At 35.5% G+C, this 18,266-nt stretch overlaps 1 protein-coding gene and 1 long non-coding RNA gene across 51 annotated transcripts in view; one reads left to right on the top strand and one right to left on the bottom strand.

Moving 5' to 3' along the window:
- LOC114299797 (uncharacterized) overlaps positions 1-18,266 on the bottom strand; it is an 87,462-nt gene that overhangs the window by 45,598 nt on the left and 23,598 nt on the right. For 15 of the 50 annotated variants that reach the window (XR_014344014.1, XR_014344013.1, XR_014344012.1 and 12 more), the window contains exons 8-9: positions 17,560-17,641; positions 15,425-15,500 (exon numbers count right to left, since the gene is read on the bottom strand). Coding sequence is in view for 1 of the 50 variants with exons in the window: in XM_082894080.1 (XP_082750206.1) it covers positions 17,560-17,641 (82 nt within the window). In the remaining 49 variants the exon portion in view is untranslated. Of the gene's footprint in view, positions 1-9,376; positions 10,296-10,652; positions 11,811-15,423; positions 15,501-16,050; positions 16,100-16,986; positions 17,021-17,120; positions 17,223-17,559; positions 17,642-18,266 lie in introns of those variants that run through there. The other 35 variants (XR_014344048.1, XR_014344047.1, XR_014344046.1 and 32 more) reach the window with 15 other exon arrangements.
- Positions 4,950-7,701, top strand: LOC114309131 (uncharacterized). The gene is made up of 2 exons (XR_003645688.2): positions 4,950-7,338; positions 7,457-7,701. It is a non-coding gene; the product is annotated as an uncharacterized LOC114309131 (long non-coding RNA).

An 18,266-nucleotide genomic window follows, 5' to 3' on the forward strand; every position in this document is an offset into this window, starting at 1 on the left:
ATGTCCATAGTGATAGAATATCTATCAAGGTTTTGTATTGTTTCTTTTAATTCCCTTAGCATCAATATGGGAATTAGATATTATTGCAAGCATTGTTCTAAGTAATTTACTAATTACAGTAGTGGTTTTGATATTATTGCAAGCATTGTTATATAGGCTTTTGCATAAACCTGGTGCAAGAGAAGTATTGGATGAGAGCACACAAACACAAAATTTGGCTATGTAAATGCTATTCACAATGGAACAAAAACCAAAGCACACAAACAAAATAAATAAAGGAATAAATAAACTCAATAACAAAGGAGAAAACACAATGTATCTGACTAAAAAAAAATAATCATCTAAAAAATTCTGCGAGCTCGAAGGGACTCAATAACAGATGAGAGGGACTCAATAAATAGTTTATATAACCATATCAAGGACTCACAGATGTGAATGAAAGTGTCACGCCCCAATTTTTAATTACTCGGAAACATTACCAAACGCCTTTAATTTAGGTCCTCTTTTTTTTTTTCTTTTTTTAACAAATATCATTTACCCTTGAGTAATAGAAACATAATAACACATGTTCTCTCTCAATGAATACAACAATAGCAATAATACATGCCAAGCTTCAGCTACGAAGCTACAAATATCAATGTACAATACTTACTTCTTTCACACCTACGATGAAATTGCACATAAGAGACACATGCACTTCTTAACTCTTCAACTAATGAATCTGAATTCTCTTCTTAAAAAAAAAGGTAAAACGACGAGGGATGAGCAGTAATGCCCAGTAGGAATCTCAAAGTTCTAAAACAATAACCATTTTATAGATAGAAATGATCATGCGTATAGGGTGATACCATGTAGTAAGGTGACGTCTTGTAATTTCAAAATATCATACGTAGAGTACATTTTTCTCAAAATTTACTTGAACATTTAAGGAAAACTTCCAGCCATAAAAATTATCTATTATCATCAGAAAAACCATAAATCCTTTTTGAAAACAAATATATTTAAAGAACAGCATCATTTTAAATTTTTTAACCAATTTCAAAATATTCCTCATTTAATTTTCATTTTAATATTCCTCTTTTGATTTCCAATTTCCTTTTTACTAATTACACTTCTTATAACTCCATAACCTCAAAGTTCAAGTTCCCTTAATACTTAAAAACAACCCTCATACACTCCATGCCCACCTTTCTATCCATTATTGCTACAAGTCCTTAACGTAGAAATCCAAATCTCCTTCACATTCAATGACAATTCTCCAAAGAGAAGGAAGAGAAGGGTTTGAACATTCACTCGGATCTAAGTGTACGTTATCTAGACCGTTTGTTTGTACCAGAATCTTGTAGAGAAGTACTTCGGGAGTTCCATCACTCACGCATTGATCCGGGGAGGCACCAAAGTGTATCATGATCTTAGTCGTCAGTTTTGGTGGAGGGGCATGAAGTGGGATGTCGCTTTATTTGTATCAAATTGTCTTACTTGTCAACAAGTGAAGGCCGAACACTAGAGACCAGAGGGTTTGCTACAACGCTTACCGATAACTAAGTGAAAATGGGAGCACGTCACCATGGATTTCATAGTTGGGCTTCCTAGAACACAGCGAGGCAAGGATGCCGTTTGGGCGATTGTTGATAGGTTGACTAACTCTACGCATTTCATTCCGATGCGTACCGGCGACTCAATTGAGTACTTGGCAAAGTTGTACATTAGAGAGATAGTTCGACTTCATGGAGTTCCCGTAACCATTGTATCGGACAAAGATTCTCGTTTTACCTCCCGGTTGTGGCAAAGCCTTCTAGAGGTGTTGGGAACTAAGTTGACTTTTAGCACCGCTTACCACCCTCAAACCGATGGACAGACGAAGCATGCTATTCAGATTTTGGAGGACATGCTTAGAGCTTGCGTCCTGGATTTCAAGGAGTCTTGGGAGAGGCACTTACCGTTGATTGAGTTTGCCTATAACAATAGTTACCAAGCTAGCATCGAGACGGCACCATTTGAGGCATTGTATGGCCGACCTTGTAGATCACCGGTTTGTTGGGTCGAGGTAGGTGATGCACCGCTGTTGGGCCCCGAAATTATTAGAGAGACAACTGAGAAGGTTGCCCTCATTCGAAAGAGGTTAGCTACGGCTCAAAACCCACAGAAAAGTTATGCTGATAAGAGGAGACGACCTTTATCTTTCGAAGTTGGTGACCATGTGTTCCTTAAGATCTCACCAAGACAGGGTTTGATGAGATTCGATAAGAGTGGTAAGTTGTCTCCGAGGTTTATTGGGCCTTTCGAGATAATGGAAAGAATTGGGAAAGTGGCGTATCGGTTGGCTTTACCGCCACAACTTTCGAGAGATCACAATGTGTTCCATGTGTCTATGCCTAGGAAGTATGAGCCCGACCCTTCTCATGTGCTTGATTGGGTTGATTTGAAGGTAGACGAGGATGCCTCTTACGAAGAGCGACCGGTCCAAATACTAGATACCCGGGAGCAAGTGCTACGGGGTAAAACTATACCATTAGTAAAGGTGCTGTGGAGACACTATGGGGTTGAGGAAGCAACGTGGGAGCGGGACGCAGAAGTCCGCTCTAAGTATCCAGATGTATTTGAACATGCTTGAGTTGTTTTTCATTAGTCTTATTCCCTAGCGTTGAGGGGAAATGTATTGAAATTGTTAAGTACGTGTTGTTATGTACATTATTGTTTCAAGCATGAAGAAGTTGTGAGTTGTTACTAAATTTATTGAAAAGCTCCATGCATATGTTTATCTTGGATGGTCAATGTTAGTGTGGTAATCATGATGAGAATAGTAAATGTAGGTTGAGAATTCATTTTGCGGTTTGAAATTGTAATAGCATGGTTGTGATTGCTAGAAACTTTTCTTTTTGAGTAGTTGATTTAGGGTTGGTTTGGGATATTCTAAAAAAGTGCACTTTTTGACTTATTGGCTTATATGGGTTGGGTTTGGGTTGGATTTGATGTGATGTGTTAGAGAGGTGATGTGATTTAAATAAGATGATGTGACTTAAATAGGATAGTGACTTTTTGACTTTTTGTATTATTTAGTGTACCCCAAACCAAGCCTTAATTTCGGGGACAAAATTTCCTATGATGGGAAGGTTGTGATGGCCGGCTACATCGTGCGTCCCTTCACTCATCATTCTCTTTGGGTTTGTTGTGTTCGGAGGATCTCTTTTTTCAAAATTTTCGTTCTTGTTTACTCCGATGTTGAGTTTCACTTGTTTCAGAGGGTGCGGGTTTGGTCCGGAGTGCCGGGGATTGAGCCGAGGAAATTGTGGGCTGGAAGACTAGGGCCGCACGTGCGGGAATCTGAGGAATTCCGGGCTTGCACACTGCATTATATGCAGGTGCGGGAGGAGGTGGGGATTGGGAGAGCCGCACGTGCGGGGATGAGGGTCGTACGTACGGGACGGGCTGTGTCCAAAAAATCCAGCTTGGGCTGTGTGTATATCACTTTGTATGTCTCTCTCTCTCTCTTTAAAAACCCTTTTCTCCTCCTCCTCTCTACATTTCCTACACCAAACAAGATCAAAACTTTGATTTCCCTTAATCCATTAGAGTTTTACCCTTTGTCCCTTCATCAAAGTTGAAGAGCTCCACGAGAGTTACATTGTGTGCGGTGAAGATCGGGATTCGTCACCATTGATTTTTGGGGATTTCAACACTTTTCTCTCCAAGAACATGAGGTAGGGATTTTTCTTAGAGTTATATATATATATTTTCAAGTTTTGGTTAATTTCGAGATTTCCTCTTTAATTGTTTTGAAATTTAGTTTTTGGCTCTAGAGGGAAAAGAATTCATCTCTTGTTTCTTTTCAAAGATTTTCTTGAATAGTTGAATCATATTGACTTAAGAATGATGTTTTTGGTGAGGTTTTACTAAGAAATGAAGGAATGTCTAGTTTTGGTGAAAAACCTAGAAATTGGGGGTTTTGGAAAATGTTGAGAATCTATGGATTTTCTTCTGTTAAATGAAAGAGTGAGTGGAAATTTCATATTATTATTTGCAAATATGGTAACTTTCTTGATGTATGAGGATTTGGAGACATTGTTTGAATTTATTGTTAAATGCATATACATATGTAGTTATGAAATGACAAATATATGAGAACGCATGAAATATGGAATTGATGCAACACTTGGATATATATATATATATATATATATATATATATTCATACATGATAATTGATGAAATCGTATTGAAAAGGAGAATGGGAGTTTGTGATCAAATTTGATAAATTGTGTGGGAAATATTGTCAATGGAGGATTATTATTTTGCCTCGATACATATATATATATATATATATATATATATATTGCGTTGGCATTTCTATTATTGCATGGTATACAAATTTTGAGTTGAGATTTGAAAACATTTGCATTGGGAAAGAAATGTAGTGAAATGAAACTATTAAAATGTTTTGGGATAAATACGTTGGTAAGTAAAGAGAGGAGGTGTAGATGGAATTGATTAAGTTGGCCTGAGTGTCCGAGGTGAGAGACCGAAAACACGCACGGAGGAAGTACCATTTCCCTTCTGATTAGCAACCGGTAAAGTGGGGTATTGGTGGTGCTAGTTATGCCTACTTGCAGACACCAACCTAGAGATTACCCGAGTCGTATTTACCGCCCCCCTTGAATTAAATTGATAATTTATGCATTGCTGAGATTTCAAGATATCATTGAGCAAAAAGGATTCTCAAAAGATGATAATCTGATTTTCACGTCAAAAGAGTAGCATGGCATATGCATTCCTTTTTATGAGGCTTGTATAAAATGTATATACTTTGTTAAGGATTTCTCTATTGGGCTTTATGCTCACCCCTATGGGATTTTGCTGCAGAGAAAGATGTGGTGAATCCGCCAAACTAGGACGTGGATGTATGTATTGAGAGCACAAGGCTCTATTTTGTTATGACCATATTATTTATTTATTTTTTTGTAAGCCAAGGGCTATATATGTATGGGTTCAAGAAACCATATTTTGTGTAACCGGGCTTAAGCCTTGAAACATGTAAGCCCCTTGAGGGCATTTTATTTATTTTTGGATTTTACGTTCTACATGCTATAGATTCATGTATTTCATATCATTGAATGTATAATTTGCATATGGGACTATTTTGTACTAACTTTAATGATCAATGTTATGATGATTTGGGAATTGCTATTATTCTATAATAAATGTTAGTTGATGTACCTAGATTATGTTGAAGAAATTTTGACGCGTTACAACTTGGTATCAGAGCTACCGGGTTTGAATAATTAAGGCTCGCGGGGAGTGGTTGTTAGACCACAATGGGTTCATTTCGCATGAGTAGGAGATGTTTTTATTTTGTGACTATGTGATAACACGCTTACATGACTAGATACGTATGGGATTGGACTTTTGGGATGTTTGCGCCTATTAAATTCCTTGAGGTCTTATTAGAATGGTACTTTATCAATACTCATTCTTCGAAGAATTCTTGGTCTTTCATGGGACGAATTTGATCACAAAAGGATAATCCGTATGTGCTTACGTGACTAAGTGCTTATGTAGAGTGGAATTGAATTGTTTATATGATAGAAAATATATTAAATTGTTGTGGTCAAACGTGTGAGAGAGATCGCAGGCACATTTGAGATTATGTGCTGAATTGTTTATCTTGTTCCTTAATTAGGATGCCAGGAAGGGTTCAAACCCGTAGTGTTAGAGGTGGAAGGCGTGGTAGGGCTCGCAGGGGTGTGCATGGAGTACCGGCCCATGAGGTTCCGGTGCAACAAGAGGGGTTGGGCCAAGCTAATGTGCCGAGCAAGTGGGACAAGCAGAAATTCCGGGACAAGCGGGTCAAGCCGCAATTGGAGCCCTAGCCCAAGAAATGGCGGGGGCCTTGAGGAAGTCGATGAATATATTAAGGGCAGAGAACCAAGCTAGAGAAAACGCCGTAGCGACGAGGGCGAGCTTTCTCACTAGGGAGTTTTTACGGGCCAAACCAAATGAGTTCCATAGTGGCCCCGAGCCTAAGAAGGCGGATGAGTGGCTCGAGCAAACGGTGAAGACATTTGAGATGCTTCACATTGAAGACAGTGAGCTAAGAGTGACTCTTACGAGTTACTACCTCAAAGGAGATGCGAACCAATGGTGGAAGTACGCCAAGGGTCGAGTAGAGCCGACGTGGGAAGCATTTATGGTGGCTTTCCAAGATAAATATTTACCTCCCACTGTTAGGGAGAGGTTGAGGCAAGAATTTCAAGATCTCAAACAACTTAATATGTCCGTGGCCGAGTTTGAAGCGGCCTTCTCTAGTTTGTCCCGGTTTGCACCGGAGTTGGTGGCAACGGAAGAACACCGTTGCATTGAATTTGAGAAGAAGTTGAGAACCAAGATCTTGTTTAAGGTTGCTGGAAATATGATCCGGAACTATGACTGTCTTGTGGAAGTGACGGCACACGTAGAGATTACCGTGGAGGTCGAGGAGAAGAGAATTCGGAGTTCAAGGTCTAGGGGTCAAGGGTCATAGGGGGACTACAGACCCAACAAGAAGAGCAGGAGCACTTTTCCAAGTCAGTCTCAACCGCAGCAGTCTAGATCCACCTTCCCTTTGCCTAGTGCAGGCCCGGGGAAGAGTGCACTGAGTGGTTTTTCCTATTTTAAGTGTGGCCAACCAGGTCACAAAATCAAATGTATCACAATTGAAAAATTAGGGACTAAAATGACACAAATCCCAAACTACAGGGACTCTGTGTGATTCATCCAAATTAATCACCAACAAACAATCATCCACCAAAAAAATTTTGAGCAGGGAAATTATATGCAACATAAATGACTTGTTCGGCAATTCCTGTGCACCCATTTTTATTTTTAATTATTGTGTTTTGGATTTCTCTCACTCAAAATACATTTCTAAAATGTGAAGCTCTCCACACAAACACTAATTACCTACTTCCAATTACAATCTATAGACTCTATACCATAATAATTGCACCATTTACTAGTTTTAAATACATACAGCCACTTTAACTGGTACCACAATATTGGATCATTATATATATCCAAGCACAAAATGAATACAACAAGAGACAATACTAGAACAAACTCTTATTAGGTTGGTTTGCAGTTCTTCTCGCCTAGATCATCATGGCTGGAATATTTGCTCTGTTAACTATGCTTTTTTTGGCTTCCCTTATTACTGAAGCGTCTGTCCATGTCCTTGCATTATACGTATTTGAGGACGCAATTGTTGATGGAGGAAACACGCAGCCAACTCCACCACATGGCATTGATCTTAACACAACAATACCCATTCGCTGGACCAATGAAAAATTAATGCTGATTTCATTGGTAAACTTTGGATTCTTTTTATTATTGCTCTCTGTCTCTCTCTCTCTCTCTCTCCCCCTCCCTCCTTTTTTTCATGGTATTATACCCAGTGATCCCAGAAATATCCTCTTGTTTGCAGCAAGCTTCCTGGGATTGCCATTTCTTCCACCTTCCACAGACACTTCAGGATTGGAAATATCCAAAATTGATGTAAACTATGGACATGTTGGTTGTGGTTTATTGCGCCGAACTGGCCCTGTAATATAAATAACAACTTTTTTTTGTTCGAATTATTTTACTTCTCTATAAATGTACATGGTGATTGTATCAATTTGGATTTTAAATTTAATTTTAATTTTTGCAGAAGAATTGTTCTTTTGAAGATCAGATAGACCAATTTAATTTAACTGTGGCAAATAATCTTACAAAAGCATTCAACGAACAAGAACTTGTCGACAAGTTCTGTTTTTCTTGTTTCATTGGGCATAAATGACTACTCCTTCAACTATCTGTCCTCTATAAACGTACATGCTGATTGTATCAATTTTAATTTTAATTTTTGCAGAAAAATTGTTCTTTTGAAGATCAGATCGGCCAATTTAATTTAACCGTGCAAATGATCTTACAAAAGCCTTCAACGAACAAGAACTTGTCCAACATTTGACAAATTCTGTTTTTCTTGTTTCATTTGGCATAAATGACTACCCCTTCAACTATATGTCCTCCATAAATATACATGGTGATTGTATCAATTTTGCTTTTAATTTTAATTTTTGCAGAAGAATTGTTCTTTTGAAGATCAGATCGACCAATTTAATTTAACTGTGTCAAATGATCTTACAAAAGCATTCAACGAACAAGAACTTGTCCAACATCTGACAAGTTCTGTTTTTCTTGTTTCATTTGGCATAAATGACTACTCCTTCAACTATCTGTCCTCTATAAATGTACATGGTGATTGTATCATTTTTTATTTTAATTTTAATTTTAATTTTTGCAGAAACAACATTTTGTGTGAAAACATGAAGCTTCTAAATGTCATAGTTTAAGAGTAGTTTTCCATACCCATATTTTCCCGAATTCTGCATCAAGTCTGTCACGAACAGGAAATCGTTTGAGTGTGAAAAGGCATCACCAGTAAGATAAAATTGTAAATCATTCAGCATGCTAGGAAGACTGTTACTATAAGGAATGATCAGCTAGTTGATAGTTTCATTGCAAGAAACTGCCCAAGGGTCTGATTGACAAAGTTTGGAGTGCACCCCAACGGCCAAATGTTCTTAACTACAAATTTCCTAGCACCCAATCTATACAATGTCTACAAAACATGGCATTTTTGTTAACATATCTTCATACTACGTACTCTAAACACTAGAGAAAATTTGAAACTCACTAACTTTTTACCTTCAATGCCATCGACATTTCATTTAGAAGTATTTTTGCGAATTCTTGGAGTGCCATTTTGCTCACAACCCCAGAGGACAGATAGTTGGGGGAGTAGTCATTTATGCCAAATGAAACAAGAAAAACAGAACTTGTCAAATATTTGACAAGTTCTTGTTCGTTGAATGCTTTTGTAAGATCATTTGCCACAATTAAATTAAATTGGCCGATCTGATCTTCAAAAGAACAATTCTTTTGCAAAAATTAAAATTAAAATCAAAATTGATACAATAACCATGTACATTTATAGAGGACAGATCATTGAAGGAGTAGTCATTTATGCCAAATGAAACAAGAAAAATGGAACTTGTCAAATGTTGGACAAGTTCTTGTTCTTTGAATGCTTTTGTAAGATCATTTGCCACAATTAAATTAAATTGGCCGATCTGATCTTCAAAAGAACAATTCTTCTGCAAAAATTAAAATTAAAATTAAAATAAAAAATGATACAATCACCATGTACATTTATAGAGGACAGATAGTTGAAGGAGTAGTCATTTATGCCAAATGAAACAAGAAAAACAGAACTTGTCAGATGTTGGACAAGTTCTTGTTCGTTGAATGCTTTTGTAAGATCATTTGACACAGTTAAATTAAATTGGTCGATCTGATCTTCAAAAGAACAATTCTTCTGCAAAAATTAAAATTAAAAGCAAAATTGATACAATCACCATGTATATTTATGGAGGACATATAGTTGAAGGGGTAGTCATTTATGCCAAATGAAACAAGAAAAACAGAATTTGTCAAATGTTGGACAAGTTCTTGTTCGTTGAAGGCTTTTGTAAGATCATTTGCACGGTTAAATTAAATTGGCCGATCTGATCTTCAAAAGAACAATTTTTCTGCAAAAATTAAAATTAAAATTGATACAATCAGCATGTACGTTTATAGAGGACAGATAGTTGAAGGAGTAGTCATTTATGCCCAATGAAACAAGAAAAACAGAACTTGTCGACAAGTTCTTGTTCGTTGAATGCTTTTGTAAGATTATTTGCCACAGTTAAATTAAATTGGTCTATCTGATCTTCAAAAGAACAATTCTTCTGCAAAAATTAAAATTAAATTTAAAATCCAAATTGATACAATCACCATGTACATTTATAGAGAAGTAAAATAATTCGAACAAAAAAAAGTTGTTATTTATATTACAGGGCCAGTTCGGCGCAATAAACCACAACCAACATGTCCATAGTTTACATCAATTTTGGATATTTCCAATCCTGAAGTGTCTGTGGAAGGTGGAAGAAATGGCAATCCCAGGAAGCTTGCTGCAAACAAGAGGATATTTCTGGGATCACTGGGTATAATACCATGAAAAAAAGGAGGGAGGGGGAGAGAGAGAGAGAGAGAGACAGAGAGCAATAATAAAAAGAATCCAAAGTTTACCAATGAAATCAGCATTAATTTTTCATTGGTCCAGCGAATGGGTATTGTTGTGTTAAGATCAATGCCATGTGGTGGAGTTGGCTGCGTGTTTCCTCCATCAACAATTGCGTCCTCAAATACGTATAATGCAAGGACATGGACAGACGCTTCAGTAATAAGGGAAGCCAAAAAAAGCATAGTTAACAGAGCAAATATTCCAGCCATGATGATCTAGGCGAGAAGAACTGCAAACCAACCTAATAAGAGTTTGTTCTAGTATTGTCTCTTGTTGTATTCATTTTGTGCTTGGATATATATAATGATCCAATATTGTGGTACCAGTTAAAGTGGCTGTATGTATTTAAAACTAGTAAATGGTGCAATTATTATGGTATAGAGTCTATAGATTGTAATTGGAAGTAGGTAATTAGTGTTTGTGTGGAGAGCTTCACATTTTAGAAATGTATTTTGAGTGAGAGAAATCCAAAACACAATAATTAAAAATAAAAATGGGTGCACAGGAATTGCCGAACAAGTCATTTATGTTGCATATAATTTCCCTGCTCAAAATTTTTTTGGTGGATGATTGTTTGTTGGTGATTAATTTGGATGAATCACACAGAGTCCCTGTAGTTTGGGATTTGTGTCATTTTAGTCCCTAATTTTTCAATTGTGATACATTTGATTTTGTGACCTGGTTGGCCACACTTAAAATAGGAAAAACCACTCAGTGCACTCTTCCCCGGGCCTGCACTAGGCAAAGGGAAGGTGGATCTAGACTGCTGCGGTTGAGACTGACTTGGAAAAGTGCTCCTGCTCTTCTTGTTGGGTCTGTAGTCCCCCTATGACCCTTGACCCCTAGACCTTGAACTCCGAATTCTCTTCTCCTCGACCTCCACGGTAATCTCTACGTGTGCCGTCACTTCCACAAGACAGTCATAGTTCCGGATCATATTTCCAGCAACCTTAAACAAGATCTTGGTTCTCAACTTCTTCTCAAATTCAATGCAACGGTGTTCTTCCGTTGCCACCAACTCCGGTGCAAACCGGGACAAACTAGAGAAGGCCGCTTCAAACTCGGCCACGGACATATTAAGTTGTTTGAGATCTTGAAATTCTTGCCTCAACCTCTCCCTAACAGTGGGAGGTAAATATTTATCTTGGAAAGCCACCATAAATGCTTCCCACGTCGGCTCTACTCGACCCTTGGCGTACTTCCACCATTGGTTCGCATCTCCTTTGAGGTAGTAACTCGTAAGAGTCACTCTTAGCTCACTGTCTTCAATGTGAAGCATCTCAAATGTCTTCACCGTTTGCTCGAGCCACTCATCCGCCTTCTTAGGCTCGGGGCCACTATGGAACTCATCTGGTTTGGCCCGTAAAAACTCCCTAGTGAGAAAGCTCGCCCTCGTCGCTACGGCGTTCTCTCTAGCTTGGTTCTCCGCCCTTAATATATTCATCGACTTCCTCAAGGCCCCCGCCATTTCTTGGGCTAGGGCTCCAATTGCGACTTGACCCGCTTGTCCTGGAATTTCTGCTTGTCCCACTTGCTCGGCACATTAGCTTGGCCCAACCCCTCTTGTTGCACCGAAACCTCATGGGCCGGTACTCCATGCACACCCCTGCGAGCCCTACCACGCCTTCCACCTCTAACACTACGGGTTTGAACCCTTCCTGGCATCCTAATTAAGGAACAAGATAAACAATTCAGCACATAATCTCAAATGTGCCTGCGATCTCTCTCACACGTTTGACCACAACAATTTAATATATTTTCTATCATATAAATAATTCAATTCCACTCTACATAAGCACTTAGTCACGTAAGCACATACGGATTATCCTTTTGTGATCAAATTCGTCCCATGAAAGACCAAGAATTCTTCGTAGAATGAGTATTTATAAAGTACCATTCTAATAAGACCTCAAGGAATTTAATAGGCGCAAACATCCCAAAAGTCCAATCCCATATGTATCTAGTCATGTAAGCATGTTATCACATAGTCACAAAATACAAAACATCTCCTACTCATGCGAAATGAACCCATTGTGGTCTAACAACCACTCCCCGCGAGCCTTAATTGTTCTTTTGAAGATCAGATCGGCCAATTTAATTTAACTGTGGCAAATGATCTTACAAAAGCATTCAACGAACGCGAACTTGTTTAACATTTGACAAGTTCTGTTTTTCTTGTTTCATTTGGCATAAATGGCTACTCCTTCAACTATCTGTCCTCTGGGGTTGTGAGCAAAATGGCACCCCAGGAACTCGCAAAAATACTTTTAAATGAAATGTCGACGGGTTTGAAGGTAAAAAAGTTGGTGAGTTTCAAATTTTCTAGTGTTTGGAATACGTAATATGAAGATATGTTAACAAAAATGACATGTTTTGCATACATTGTATAGATTGGGTGCTAGGAAATTTGTAGTTAAGAACATTTGGCCGTTAGGGCGCACACCAAACTTCGTCAATCAGACCCTCGGGCAGTTTCTTGCAATGAAACTATCAACTAGCTGATCATTCCTTATAGTAACAGTCTTCCTAGCATGCTGAATGATTTACAATTTTATCTTACTGGTGATGCCTTTTCACACTCGAACGATTTCCTGTTCGTGACAGCCTTGATGCAGAATTCGGGAAAATATGGGTATGGAAAACTACTCTTAAACTATGACATTTAGAAGCTTCATGTTTTCACACAAAAATGTTGTTTCATATGAGTGCAGTACAAACTCCGTTATTATTTTTTTTAATGGAATGAGTAGTTTTTTGTTTTAAAAAATCTCAATCATAATTAATGTGGCCAATATTATGTTTAGTTTGTTTGATAAGGTGAAGGTTAGCTATTAGCCAACCGAATCTGGTTATGAACTTGAGGCCTAATAATTGGGTCATTCTTTGTTCTAAACATAATATTGGCCACATTAATTATGATTGAGATTTTTTAAAACAAAAAAGTACTCATTCCATTAAAAAAAAACAAAAAAAGCTTGTCATTCCATTTCTTAAAATCAATGGAGTTTCTAATGCACTCATATGAAACAACATTTTGTGTGAAAATATGAAGCTTCTAAATGTCATAGTTTAAAAGTAGTTTTACATACCATATTTTCCCGAATTCTGCATCAAGTTTGTCACGAACTGGAAATCGTTGAGTGTGAAAAAGCAGCACCAATAAGATAAGATTGTAAATCATTCAGCATGCTTGGAAAACTGTTACTATAAGGAATGATCAGCTGGTTGATAGTTTCATTGCAAGAAACTGCCCAAGGGTCTGATTGACAAAGTTTGGCGTGCACCCCAACGGCCAAATGTTCTTAACTACAAATTTCCTAGCCCCCAATCTATACAATGTATGCAAAACATGTCATTTTTGTTAACATATCTTCACATTACGTATTCCAAACACTAGAAAATTTGAAACTCACCAACTTTTTTACCTTCAAACCCGTCGACATTTCATTTAAAACTATTTTTGCGAATTCTTGGGGTGCCATTTTGCTCACAACCCCAGAGGACAGATAGTTGAAGGAGTAGTCATTTATGCCAAATGAAACAAGAAAAACAGAACTTGTCAAATGTTAGACAAGTTCGCGTTCGTTGAATGCTTTTGTAACATCATTTGCCACAGTTAAATTAAATTGGCCGATCTGATCTTCAAAAGAACAATTCTTCTGCAAAAAATTAATGTTAAAATTAAAATTAAAACAATCACCATAATTTGTGTGGGGAGCTTCACATTTTACAAAGGCATTCTGAGTGAGAAAAATTCATAACACAATTATGAAAAATAAAAATGGGAACACAGAAATTGCAGACCAAGTCATTTATGTCACATAATTTTCGCTCAAAATTTTTGGATTGATGATTGTGTTGGTGATTAATTTGGGAAAATCACACAATCAGTCCCAATAGTTTGAGATTACTTTAGTTCCTGACTTTTCAATTGTGATACATTTACTCTTGAATTTTGAATCTCATTCCAAATAAGGACAATTGAAGACCTTGTTGGTCCATTTCAAGGACAAAGTCATCAATTTGATAAAATATAAATTAGTTTGACAAAAATAAATGTCAAAAAATATTTTTAAATTTTTATAAATTATTTTTACTCACCAAAAATAAAATTATTTAAAAAATGATAAATACTTTATTTTTTTACCAAATTAATTTTTCTTATGCGTTTGGATGATGATCATGTAATGAGTGGTTGTTTTTGTTGATATTTTTGAATGATTATTATTTAATGGATGGTTATTAGCCTTTTAATGTTTAATATATAATACTAGGGATAACCCATGCCTGAAGGCACTGCCAACAATTTTTTTGGTATCACATGCTACAAAACTCAATGGTAATAAATCATTTCAAAATGGTAATATCACTCCGACTTAAAACTTCACATATAAGAAACTGAAATTGTTTCGACACGTTGAATTAGCAAAAGCATTTATAAATTTCAAATAGCAAATTTCAAAATTAAGTCCAAAAAATGAATTATATATTTGAATGTAGCACAAGCAAAGAATCTAGAAACATTTGCTAAACTAAAAGTCCAAATATATACACTATAGCAAGTTAGAATGGGATAACCTTCAATAAAAGAATGTTATTGAATCATAACCGATAACCCTTTCGTTTAATCAGGTTTAAATGCCTTCAAATAAAGCTCAATGAAAATTTTGGTACAAAAGAACCATCCTAGCTCAAACAATAAAAAAAAGAAAAAAAAAATTAACATGAGAGAACCAACCAACGACACCAATAGAAACAACGTAACCCCAATGTTTCTAATATAGATCAATGACTTGCAAAAAAATCACTCGCTTAAATTTGCTTCAAAAAACCAATAGCTATGAAAAATTACATCAAAATGCATATGAGAAAATCGGAAGAAATTGTAATGAAGAATAATTGCATCAAAAGAAAATGTAACATGAAAAATTGCATCGCAATACATATAAGAAAGAGGAAAATCAATAGCTACGAATTAAGAAGAATTGAACATAACTATTATGGTCAATTGAATTATGTCATTCAATGGCGAAGTGAGAATAGACATATGTATGCATTACTAAAGTAAAATAATGAATAAAAAAGCAAATAATAGTATAGATAGACCAATTGCAAACGCCGATAAATCATACAAACCTCTAAATAGAATTAAACTCAAATTTTGTAAGGGAAGCGAATAATTTTCTTTATTAAAACTAAGAGAGTATTGTTATAAGGAAGAATAATTTTTGAAGGCTATAAAACCGAACAAAATTATATTTTTAAACAATTCAAGCTTACCTTGTGTGAAGTATCCATTTTTGGATGATCATGCTCCTTTGAGTTTCCATCCCGGTGATAATGCTTAACTCATGCTCTAGTTGAAGCGATATGTATAACAATTAGTAGGCAACAAAAAAAATCAAACTTGAAATCAAGTTAATGGGCAAATATAACTAAAATTAAACCCAAAGGTTCATTAAATAAAATTAACTGTACTATTTTTTTAAACAAAGATTACAAACTTATAAAAGATACTTACCACAACAGAAAAACGAAAGAGAGAGAATGAAACTGAATTAAACATAATTAAGTAGAGAAACGGAACAGTAAAAAAGACAATAAGCAAAACATAATTAATACTCCAAATGATATAAAGAAAATAGTTACATTGGGGAAGTAAATTAAACAAAATAAAGATAAGTTTTCGAAAATCAGTACATGAAAATTGATTTTTGAAACTCATTCAGAAACCCATTTCAATAATTGTGCTAGTTCATTTATCAATTTAATATTTTTGGAATCAAAACCATTCAAAAACACATTTAAATCTAACCCATTTTAAAAAACTCATTACATGAAGATGGATTTCTAAAATCTAAATCATTTCAAAAAATCATTACACGAAATTCATGGCTTTTCCTCACCTCATACCCAACACCACTTTTGCCTCAAACCAATCAATTGACCTGCCTACTAAAAAAAAAAAAAAAAAAAGGAATTAGTTGGTTTGTATGCTTTCTAGGTGATTGATAACATGTTGTATACTCCAAATCAATCACCAAGAATTTGCCAACAACATTTAAGAGGGCACATCACCAACATTAAGGGTTGAAAGTGAAACCACCTTCTTTTTCACTTATGAGGTAACCATTATGCATAATCGTCCAATTAAAAGTATAAAGTAGGTTTAAACTACTTCAAGCATAAAGTAAGTTTATGCCATCACTCATTACTCCAGGATGACTAACTAATAACATAGATGATCTACTGAATTAATTTAGTTCCAAAACCAAATATTTGAAAAAAAAAAAGAAACAACCAATTGGCTTAAAACTGGCTTTTTTTAATCTAGACCTCTTTACTGTTTTTCTTTTACAAATTCTTTCTAGACCTCATTGAGTCAATCTCAGCATCGTTTATAGTCTTGCAAAATAACTAGCAAGGCTGAAATTTTTTTTTTTTTAATCACAACTTACAATCCTCGCTTTGAAAGTAAAATAAAAAATGAGAGAAGAAGAAGACGAAAGAAAAAAAAAAGATAGGAAAGAATAGGCTCAGCTCTTGTACAAAATAACAGATGATTTTCACCCAACGAAACTAAAATATATTGAGTTAAGAGTGACAGGGGTAAAGGGTAGAAGAAGAAGAAAAAGAAAAAGAAAAAAAATTGACTCTAACCCATCCAATCAAAATTTTAATTTATGATAATCATATTTGTTTGTCGCATCTATTTTAAAATGAATATACAATTGTGCCTATAGTGTCTAAATTTTAAAATGAAAATTGTAATTAATTATAAGCACTGGTAGAGTTATAGGGTGTGGAAAAAGTAACAGGCAAAGTTATTCTATTGAATCGACCTGATCTAAATTTCTCTTCCATCCCCAAAATCACCTATATCAAGAAGAAAAATTACAACAAAAAGAAACTCAATAAATAAACTTCTAGTTCCCCAATCAAAGATATAAAACTGTGACGAATAAAAAAGACTCACTTGTTTAATGGGTTGTTGTGCCATTGCTATCCATTTCTTGAAACATTCACTAATGGACCCACACAACACTTCCATTCATTGTATAACCTGAATTTTTCAAGTCTAATCAAAACAAAGTAAAATCAAACATAAAGGCATTCTAAACAATGCTAATTTTTAAAATTATTGTAAAAATTATCACAATGATTATCATCAAAATTGTATGAAATTCAAAAATTAAAATAGAAGACCCAAATTATCACCATAAAAAAATCAAGTACTCGCTCTTCTTGGTTCTGAACCTAACTAATAATCCAGAAGATAGCCAACATGTAAATGAAGCCTATTTAATAAAAATTTAAGATTCTTAATTTTCACAACATGTAAAATGAAGCCAAGTTGAACAATAGATAAACAACAAATTATTGACAAATCCATCAATGAAAGGCAGACCAATTACCTAATCGACCATTGTAGCAATCAAAGTCACAACAACTTTTTATGAGCGAATCAAACACTCCTTCAAGCCAAGGCATATGTACCTGAAACAAAAGGAAGAATAGAAAATATAAGTAAGCAAGCTCCATTATCCAAAATCAACCCCCTACAAATTGCCCATTGTTTGTTATTAAAAATAAGATCCAACTCCCACTGTTTGATTCACCAATTTGAATATACATGTTTTATAGAGGGGCCAATTTGAGAGTGAATAGACAAATGCATGCTCTTTACAACTATAAATTAGTAACCAAACAAATGTGACATTTCAATCCACAAATGTGAGTGCCAAAAAGCATGAAAAATCATTTCTATGAACATATGAATAAGCAAACCAAGCTGAAGGTAGTAAATAGCAATTAAGCACAATCACTGTTTCAACCTTCCATACTGAGTGACAATTTTGAACATTGAAGATCCATTCATAAAAAAAGACTCATCTCGTCTTAGAGAAGAAAAACAAATAGAAGTCACCCATTCATAGAAACTCATTTCATTGAAAAAGACTTATGTCATCTCATAGTAACCTAATTCATATTCATATAAATGAAATCAAAACCATAAAGAATCACAAACAATTATGCACAACTTCTCTGCACTCCTCTTTCAGTTATCCATAGAGAAATTGAAGGGGGAAAAATTCAATCAACACTACATAAACAAACATGC

The sequence above is a fragment of the Camellia sinensis genome, chromosome 11 (genome assembly GCF_055761805.1).
Source record: "Camellia sinensis isolate YWXY chromosome 11, ASM5576180v1, whole genome shotgun sequence".
Lineage (NCBI taxonomy): Eukaryota > Viridiplantae > Streptophyta > Magnoliopsida > Ericales > Theaceae > Camellia > Camellia sinensis.